The sequence below is a fragment of the Thamnophis sirtalis genome, unplaced genomic scaffold, assembly GCF_051295495.1.
Source record: "Thamnophis sirtalis isolate CommonGarterSnake01/CBP01778 unplaced genomic scaffold, rThaSir2_p1.2 scaffold_4, whole genome shotgun sequence".
Lineage (NCBI taxonomy): Eukaryota > Metazoa > Chordata > Lepidosauria > Squamata > Natricidae > Thamnophis > Thamnophis sirtalis.
In genome coordinates, this window is record NW_028261384.1 from 28574260 (window position 1) to 28584560 (window position 10301).

Consider the following 10301-nt stretch of genomic DNA (forward strand, 5'->3'; position numbering starts at 1 on the left):
CTTAAATAACATGCACAAATTAAAAGAATTAACATACAAAAAGTAGGCATCAAGAAGGAGCCTACAGAAATTTTGTATAAATATTCATGAATAGGGAAAAATACATGAAAGCACAGTAATGAAAATGTGAACTACTATAGAAAATGGATAGCATGAATTGGTACTTGAAAAACTGCATAATATTTTAAAAAATCATAGCAGATCTGTCATACAATTTCCATGATGTGCAAACTGTTGTGTACAATCTTGTCTATTGTTTTTTTTTTAATAAAATAAAGCTTATTTATTTGACCTGTACTAATTTAAATGTAACTTCTTGGCTTCAATTCAAGGATCAATAGTATATCCATGAGGTGGTAATTATTACAATATATTAACTATCTAGGGTTTTTTTCCTCTATCTCCATCTTTGGGAGAAGAGAATACAGGTAGTCCTCGACTTACAATCATTTGTTTACTGACTGTTCAAAGTTGTGATAGCACTGAAAAAAGTGACTTATGACCATGTTTCACACTTAACAGCTTTGTGGCATCCCCCATAGTCATGTGATCAAAATTTGGATACTTGACAATTGATGTGTGTTTATTGACGGTTACAGTGTCCTGGAGTCATGTGGTCACTTTTGCAACCTTCTGACAAGCAAAGTTTATGGGGAAGCCAGATTAATTTACCTGTATTACTAACTTAATACATACAGTGATTCACTTAACAACTCTGCAAGAAAAGTTATAAAATGGAGCAAAATGCACATAACAACTATCTGGCTTAGCAATGGAAATTTTGAGCCACAAGTTGAAGACTACCTGTATCGAATCATTTTAATTTTGAATTGTCAATGCTAATTTAATAAAATAGAAATTCTATTTTACTTGTTTGTTGCAAGACATTGTATAGTTATGATGTAATTGGTTATTGTAGAACATTTCAACAGCATTTCAGCTACATAGAAATCTTAAGCTTTTCAATCCTGCAAAGATAACAAATAGAAGTCTCTTAATGCAAAAGACTATTTTTGAGTGCAAGAACCTAAAAGAAAGGTTTAAGCACTGTCAATATAAGTTTTTGAGTTTTATTTCTATAGTACTAGATCTTAGTGGACAAAGTAATAGTAGAAAGATGAAAGTATCACATTTTCAAAGTGGGAAAATGACATAAATGGTTGCCTATGCGGTGGAATAAAATGATCCTGTCTTCTGAAAATCAAACAAAACTCATAAAATTAGTAGATTGATAAATATTGCTCCTATGGAACATGAAAAGATGTTCTAAAGCTTACATCTGAATTAGTTCTGCCAATTTTTTGCACTGCACATATCCTGCACAAAACAGTTCCAGATTTTCTTTTCTAGAAATTTTTGGAGGAAAATAAATGGTTCCAGGAGTGCAAAATATTACCCAGAATTTAAGAAAAAAGTCTTTACTTCTTTATGCTTTATGCTTTTTTTGTTATTTCCCTTTTTGCTGTTCTGATAATACCATTATCAACTACAATATGATTTCAGCCATTCCAGAAAGTGCAATACAAGATTATTGCATGATATTAAATATCTAATCAGCTTTGCTATTCAGTATTATTATTACTTAGAAAAGTGTTGGGAATACAATTCAACGCTGGCATGCACCCTGCCTCTCAAAATCCTTGCTTGGCCCAGCTGGGTCCTACCATGCAGGGGAATGTAACAAATAATTAATTGCTTGCTTCATTTCTATTCTAATTTTTCCTCTAGGAAAAGGGGAATATATTTGAAGGATTTTCTGCCTCATGAATTAGAATATCTTGAACGGTTTTAACCACAGTGAATTTAGTCTTAGACAGCAAAGTATTTTTGCCTGGCTGCTGCTGTATTCCCACTCTATCCATATGCAGACCTGCATATACCATCCAAAGCCAAATCATAAGTGATTCAAACATACACAGCACCTTGAAGCAATGAAGCTCACTGTGCTTAGGTAGGTTGCAGGCCAATAATTCTTCATTTATCTTAGCAAACATTTTGCTTTCTCAAGGAGAGAAAGGAATATACATTTGAGGTTGTTGAGCCAGTCAAATTGTGGTTCCCCTTTTCTGTATTATAGCAATAACACTTAGACATATATATACCACCCATAGAGCTTTACAACACTCTCTGGGTGGTTTACAACATCAGCATATTGCCCCCAGCATATTGCCCCCTGGTTCCTTGACCTCAGAAGTATGGAAGGCTGAGTCAACCTTGAGCTCATTAGACTGTGGGCAGTATTAGCCTGCAATGCTGTATTATAACCACTGAATCATCAGAGCTTTGGTGATGTTCTACCATTCATTGTTGACTGTTATTTCATGAGGGGCCATCAAATAGACTCAGCAACATAGGACATTCTTCCTATCCACTTACATCGCTTCACATGTAAAAAGCATTGGAAAATAAAAACTCATATCACGCACACACTCCTTAACAAAACCACACAACAACTTCAACCCCATGTGTTCTGCCAGCAAACCCTCAAAATAAGTGTGCTGTTCTAGCACCAGAAAACAACATAAAATAGAATTGCCCCAACCAAATCTCTCATTTAAAAAATCCACCCCTAGGACAAGATGTACATTTCTAAAATCTTCATGACCCCAATGCCAGGGATGATCTTCCTCTCCAGACTTCACTGAACAGGAACACAGCTTAAATTTACAGATCTAAAATGTTTCAATTCAAAGGCCATTATTTCATGATCAAAGCCTATTATTACTATAGATACTTTTACTCTTAGCTTGCCAAACTTCAAATCCTACCTTTTATTGCTATACTTCATGGTATGTGGTTGAATAAACAACCCTCTTCAAGCAGCTGCCCAATGTGCTTATTTGTGACCAGCTCAGAATCAAATCAAGTAAATTTATTTTACTGAAGAATCAGCAATGTTTTAGACACACAGAATTTGTAAATTTCTTCTCCAATATTCAGATATTTTTGTCCTGACTGCCCTCTTCCCAATCGAAAAAGAGAAAAGGAAAACATCCTCCACATCAGCTTAGCTCATAATATTTTCCTGTCCATTTTGTAATATTGCCTTTTATTGCTATAGTATAATTCAGAAAATTTTGATATAGCAGTTTTAAAGATAAATCTCACCAATGACTTTGAAATAGTGTAAGATCAGCTCTAAAATTTTTGTATAATAGTTATAGAGCAGATCTTTAATGTAAACGTGAACTGCTATAGAAAACCTCTTTAAATTCCTCACTGATTCATAGGACTACTCTTCCAACTCTTATTCAATAGTATCACATTTGTTTAAAATTATTTTAAACATATAACCCATTATGATTGTGGATCAATTACTTCTAGCACACTTTTATAAATGCTAAATAAATGTAAAATGCTATATAAACATAGCATTAGATGTTTAGATAAAATTCCTTTCTCTAATAGCTTTGAATTTCTTTTTCTAGATGATACCAAGATAGCTCTACACCTAAAAGATAATGGAGGTAAGAGCTGCTATTTTTTTTGCATTCAGATTACATGAACAGATCATCTAAATGCCATTCCATAAAACCAAAATGGTCTAGTAATTTATCCACTTACCTATGCTACAATACTATGCAAGATATTCTGAGAGAATGCTTTGTATAGTCAGCTATCATAATTTGCCATACTCATTGTATCAATGAAACGAACCTCTTTGAATGTTATTTTTTTTAGAATATATATTCTATCTTCACCTAGGCAAATAAATGTAGATACAAATTTTCATATTCAAATCACAGCACTTATTCATTGAGTACAACAAAACAACAAGCGGAATCAACCCTGGCAATCAATGGCGTGACAGATGCCGCAGCCAGATCACCTTTACTATTAGACTATTAAGAAGATTTATCTCCAATTGCCAGGATAACTCTCTAACTTATTAGTAAATCTAAATAAAAAAATAATGATCTTTGGAAAACATCATCAGAGACACAAGTGGCAATTAGATGGTGAACCAATTAAAAAGGTTAACACCTTTATATATTTATACCTAACTTTTTATAAGACTGGGTCTTAGTTTTGGGTTCATGAATGGAGTACACTTAGAGCAAATGCTTTAATTTACTGCTTAAATTAAAGAATCATAGTTACCCAGGTCACTAGCCCCATTAATTAAAGTATATAAGGCTAAGCTCCCATGTTCTTGTATGGAACAGAAGTTTGGGGGGTCTATATTCTACTACAGTATTAGAACAAACATGGTCCCAGCACCTGAGATGTATTTTGGGTGTAGATCTAAGGACATTTGCTGCAGCACCTAGAGCCAAATTGGGAAGTTATATAATTCATGCACTGTCTAAAATCAGAGCATATAACTTACTGGCACAAAATCAACGAAATGGATAGATGGATAGACTCCCCAAGTTATGTTTATTAGAGCAGATAAAACCACAATTACAAACCTCTTGGATCACTAAACTGACAAATTTTGTAAGAAGCTCTGGTCTTCCTGTCTCTTGCGTAACAGGAAAACAATTCAAAAAAAGGGCTGCCCAAAGAATTAAGGATACAGAAGCACAAAATGATATACTGTAACTATCCTTACCAAGGTTGGTAACTTGAAATGGATGAGCAAATATAAACATACTTTTCAAATAGATAGCTATTTAAAGTTACAATTGCCAAAACTTCTTAGGGGGATATTTGCGCAAGTAAGATCTGAACAGCTTGAGATAATGGTCGGATATGGGAGATTCCATTATATACCCTATAATGGACATCTATGCATTTGTGGAGCGACAGATGTAGAAGACCTAGCTCACATCATTGTGTAAGAGGGTGAGAGACAGGTACCTTGGTCTATATACTAAATGAATGACCCATTGGGAACTCGATATCAAAACAACTTACCTTATGTGCAGCCAGCATTTGAAAACAACATTTAACATGGCACAGTACTTGAGCAAAATAATTCAGTTGAGATCGACATAGTATCTGGACTGATTGGGGTAGATTATAGGGATCATTCTGAAAGATTATTTTATTTTATTTTACTTATCCACCATGTTTTCCCCAAATTACGACATGTCCGGATAATAAGACCACGCCATATTTTTCCTGTGGGCAAAAATATACGCCCTCCCCCAATAATAAGCCCCTCCAGCCAAGCAGAGCGCCACTCACCTACCTAGCGATATCCTGAAGGCTCAAAGCCTCAGGAGCTGGGGGGAGGGGGGCAAAGGCACTCACATTGCTTGACGCCTTTGGGATACCGCTAGGTTGGTGGGTGGAGCTGTGCCCAACTGGAGTCGGGGGTTGCCGGGCAGCTGCTCTCACAAGCAGCCACCCAGCAATGCCCCTTTCCAGCCAGGCAAAGCACCACTCACCGACCCAGTAATATCCCAAAAGCGCTAAGTCACATGGCGCTCTGCCCAGCTGGAAAGAGATTGCATGAGCACTTGTTCTGCCTCCAGCTCATGTGCCTCCCTGCCTCACCATGCCCAACTCTCCCTGCAGGGCTGGGCCGGGGCGGCGGTGCTGCCACCACGCTGCCACCCCACTGCCGCCACCGCTGCCATGCTCTGAGCATAACTGGCTGCCAAACTCTGGAGCTCGGCTGCCAAGTCTTCCAGCAGCGGCCGCTCTCAGACTACGCTCTATGGTAGTGGGCTGGCTGCGGGAAGACTCTCTGTACTCTCTGTATCTCTTATTTTCAGGGTAAAATGTCTAGCCACTCAACAAAATAATTGCTGTGAGTCAATAACAAATTATCAAGATTTGCTGTCTGTGCTATTTTAGTGAATTCTGTAATCTTTGCATAATTGGTATTAGTCTGTAATGAACAAAGTAAATTTGGTTTGATTATATGTGGTTCGACAGTGTGAAGGGGTTTGAGTTGTATATGTTAGTGCAGACTTTTTAAAACTTTTTCTCTCATGACCCCTTTAGACTTTTTATTATGAAAAATCCCCTAAAAAGTTTTTGCTTGTTTGTGTTATATTTAATGAGGTAGTCCTCATTTATTTATCCTGTAGTGTTTCATTGTGGCATTATAAAAATGTAACAAATAAAATTTGATATTACTCTTGTTTTAGGGATTATACAAATCCAAATTAATCTTGGCCATCTGCTATTTGGCAGTAGTACTAAATAACTAAACTGCTTGCTAACTAACTGCTACCAAGTAACTAAACAATAAACAAATTTATCAGAACCATAGTTGGAAATTTTTGAGAGAGATATGTTTGCTGCAGGACAAAACTTCCTCAGATGTTTATATTTCTTTTTTCTTCATACACAGCATGGCACATACTATAAAACTTAGCAGAATTGTGGCTTTTAGCAATATTTTTATGTTATTTGGATTCTCTTCAGAATCTGAATATTGATAGATCATTTAATACCCATATGCTCACAATAAGACAGAAGTTTAAAAATGGTAATTTGTACATCTCAGATTTTATTGATGCTTCTCAGGAGCCATGAGATTTGATTATAACATTTAGCTTTTAAAGTAGTAATGCATGTCTGCAGGTAATTTTTAATTTGTTATAAGGAAACAAATTATGAAGATCAGGCATGATTTAATTTGAAGAGTACCTAAGTGGCATGGATAGAAGTGGACATTAATATTGTTTATTAATCTAGAAATAATAGGACATCTGGAATTTGTCTTTGCAGAAATATTATAATGAGTATTTAGCACAGAAAAAGGCATGACTCATTTTGTCAAGGCAACAGATTATTGTATATGAGGAAAATAAAAGAACTGAAATGAATTTGTGCCAAGCTTAATCCTTATTTTTCTTATAGCCTCTACAGATGACAGCACAGAAGAAAAGAAAAGTGCCTCTCTTCACACTGGCTTAATTGTTGGGATTTTCATTCTGGTTCTGATAGTAGCTGCAGCAATCCTTGTGATTGTTTATATGTATCACCATCCCACCTCTGCAGCCAGTCTCTTCTTCATTGAGGTAAATTGTGTTTTTCATAATTGATCTATAGCAGGGGTGGGTTCCGGCTTCTATCTCCGCCGGTTCTCTCAGGGGCGCACTTTGCGCACGGACACACTTGTTACGTGCTACTCGTGCATGCACAGTAGTAAAAAAAAATGCTTCTGTGCATGTGCAGAAGCAAAAAACAAGATGGCAGCACACATGGTGCTGCCGATTGAACTACTTTGGGAGCATGACCTGCCGAGTTACTACCTACTCAGTCGAACCGGTCCAAACCGATAAGAACCCACCTCTGGTCTACAGCCTACAGTATAGTGAAAAGCTAGCTTATATCATCTTCCCTGAAACAGTGCAATATTTTCAGACACCAATTAATATTAGCCTTTGTTTTTGCCTGGCATGTTGTTATTATTTGTGCTAAATTTACAGGTTGAGGTAATTTAGTTAAATGACGTGATAAGTAGCAGGGAGTGTATCTGGTAAAGCATGGAGCACTTCATCATGATTTCTTCCCCTCAGAACATTGTGTTATAAAGACAGCTTTTGAAAACAGTTGGTTTCTGTGCATGATTACTAAAAACAATCCCCCCCCCAATCCACCTTTCATTCATCTTGGAAACAGTTTGCAATGAGTTCTGTGTGTGATGATGATCTTACTGAGAAACGTAAATTTAGTACATTTATTTAGTTGTCCTATTTGTACCATACTGCAGCCATATAGAAATAATCTATATGACTCTGAAGTGAAACTTCCGATTTCATGATATGTTCAGCTGGACTCTCCTAATTCCAATTCACAAGGCTGTTGGGGAATTATAACGTTGCTCTTCAGAATAACTGGTAGTGCCTATGAGAGACAAATGTTCTAAGTGCATTTTACTTCTAAGGTCAATACTGAAAAAGCAAGGAACAGAATACCTTTAGGAATAATATTTTGGCATTAGGACATTTGATTAGAGTAGAAAATATGATGTAGGTAACTGCCAGAAAATGGACAGGTGGCTCACTGGCTAAAATGCTGAGATTGTCGATCAAAAGGTTGTCAGTTCGAATCCTAGCACCACATAACAGAGTGAGCTCTGATTACTTGTCCCAGCTTCTGCCAACCTAGCAGTTCGAAAGCACATAAAAATACAAGTAGAAAAATAGGGACCTCATTTGGTGGGAAAGTAAGTGTTCCGTTAGCCTTCGGTGTTTAGTCATGCCTGCCACATGATCACGGAGATGTCTTCAGACAGTGCTGGCTCTTTGGCTTTGAAATGGAGATGAGCACCACCCTCTAGAATTCAGAACAATTAGCACATATGTGTGAGGGGAACCTTTACCTTTACTTAGCTGTAAGATGAAAAGAGCAATTGACAAGTTGATAATGTGAGATAAGTTACTTGGTCCCATCAACAGAAGGAAGACATTTTTAAAATTGAACAAACAAAAAATAGCAGCATCCTTTCAGTGGCTTCCCTCCTCCTCAAATTATTTATCGAATTATTTCTCTTTTCCCTCTTGGAAAAACTTGTTTCTTTAGCAATACAATCTTTATATCAGGATCCCAATTCAGCCTTTCTTTTTTAAGGATACAGTTTGCTGATGTATTTGAAAAATGGAAAGAATTTCCCTCCCTAATATATATATATTCTTTCCACTGGTATATAGAACTACTAATATTCTATTGCCTTTAAAAGTGATTTGGTTGAAATATTTCTATAGATATTTTCTTTTTTTCTGTAATATATACAGTACACATATACTCAACTTACAACCATTCATTTAGCAACACTTTCAAAGTTACGGCGGCAATGGAATACACACACACACCTCAGTCCTCACATTTATAACTTTTACAGCATCCCTGCAGTCAAATTTGGGCAATAGCAAACAACATATAATTATGATGATTTCAGCATCCTGGAGCCATGTGATCATCATTTGTGACTTTCCCAGAAGGTTCTGACAAGCAAAATTAGTGGGAAGTCAGATTCATTTAATGACCACATGATTTATTTAACAACTTCAATGATACACTTCATTTCATTTCATTTATTGAATTTATAGGCCGCCCAAACCCGGAGGACTCCGGGGGGCTTACAGAAATGAAAAATATTAAAAAAGGATTAAAACAATAAGATACAACAAGATTAAGAAGAAACATAACATGCACCCAGTCAAAGGGGGGGCTGGACCTCAATCAAGAGGTCAACAGCCCCAGGCCTGCCGGAAAAGCCAGGTTTTAATAGCTTTACGGAAGGCCATGAGAGTGGGTAGGGTCCGGATCTCTGGGGGTAGCTCATTCCATAGGGCCAGAGCGGCAACAGAGAAGACCCTACTCTGAGGTGTCGCCAGCTGGCATTGTCCAGCTGAAAGCACCCGGAGAAGGCCCATCCTGTGCGATCTTATTGGTCTTAGGGAGGTATGCGGCAGAAGACGGTCCCATAGGTATCCGGTCCTAGGCCATGTAGGGCTTTAAAGGTGATAACCAGAATCATGTTCGGAGACCAATAGGAAGCCAGTGCAGCTCGCGGATAGGTGTAGTATGGGTGTACCTTGGTACACCCAATATCGCTCACGTGGCTGCATTCTGGACTACTTGTAGTCTCCAAACACTTTTCAAGGGCAGTCCCAAGTAGAGCGCTTAACCATGGCCAAAAAAAACCAGTGTTGTTAAAATTAGGCGGTAGTCATTTAACAACTGCCTTGCTTAGCAACAAAATGCTGGTCTCACTTGTAGCTGTAAGTTGAAGACCACCTATATAGGAGTAAGTGTGGCAATTATTCAGAAAAATTCCAGAACTGTGAATTATTTGCACAATGTCTTTTCTTCTAGCGTCGCCCAAGCAGATGGCCTGCAATGAAATTTCGGAGAGGATCTGGACACCCCTCATATGCTGAAGTGGAACCAGTTGGTGAGAAGGAAGGCTTCATTGTATCAGAGCAATGCTAGGATTATTCTGTGACAAATCACCAGTACTGGCCTACTGGTGTGAGAAGTTTATTCTGCCTCACATTTTTAAAAAAGAAACTTGAAGCTGCTGTAACCTGAGGAAAATAGCTTGGATTTCTGGAGAAACCATAAAGGGGAGTGGGTGATGACCCTTTACAGAGTGTTTTGTTTCAGAGCCATCTGGCATACAATATTTCAGAAACATGTCTCTGAAACACCTACAATCTGAAAATAAAGAATACATTTGCCATGTTTTTTTTTTATTTTGCGAAAAAATATAGAATAATCCAGAAAATGTACCAACAGCTTTAATTCAAAAGAGTGTTTCCCCACAGTATTTGATGCAGTAAAGTAGTTTGGTTTTTAACTTATAAGGATTTTTTTTTCATGCCTCAAGGCAATCCTATAACGGATTAATCTGTTAGTGAGATCAACCTGATGCAAATAAGATAGGTTAG

The 10301-nt window shown here is 37.2% G+C and overlaps 1 protein-coding gene across 3 annotated transcripts in view; it reads left to right on the forward strand.

Moving 5' to 3' along the window:
- PLXDC2 (plexin domain containing 2) overlaps positions 1-10089 on the forward strand; it is a 266176-nt gene extending 256087 nt beyond the window's left edge. For all 3 annotated transcript variants that reach the window (XM_014056257.2, XM_087712674.1, XM_087712673.1), the window contains exons 12-14: positions 3429-3467; positions 6763-6923; positions 9727-10089. In XM_014056257.2, coding sequence (XP_013911732.1) covers positions 3429-3467; positions 6763-6923; positions 9727-9843 — 317 coding nt within the window. In that variant the 3' untranslated portion in view covers positions 9844-10089. The remainder of the gene's footprint in view (positions 1-3428; positions 3468-6762; positions 6924-9726) is intronic.
- Positions 10090-10301: the final 212 nt, after the last annotated feature.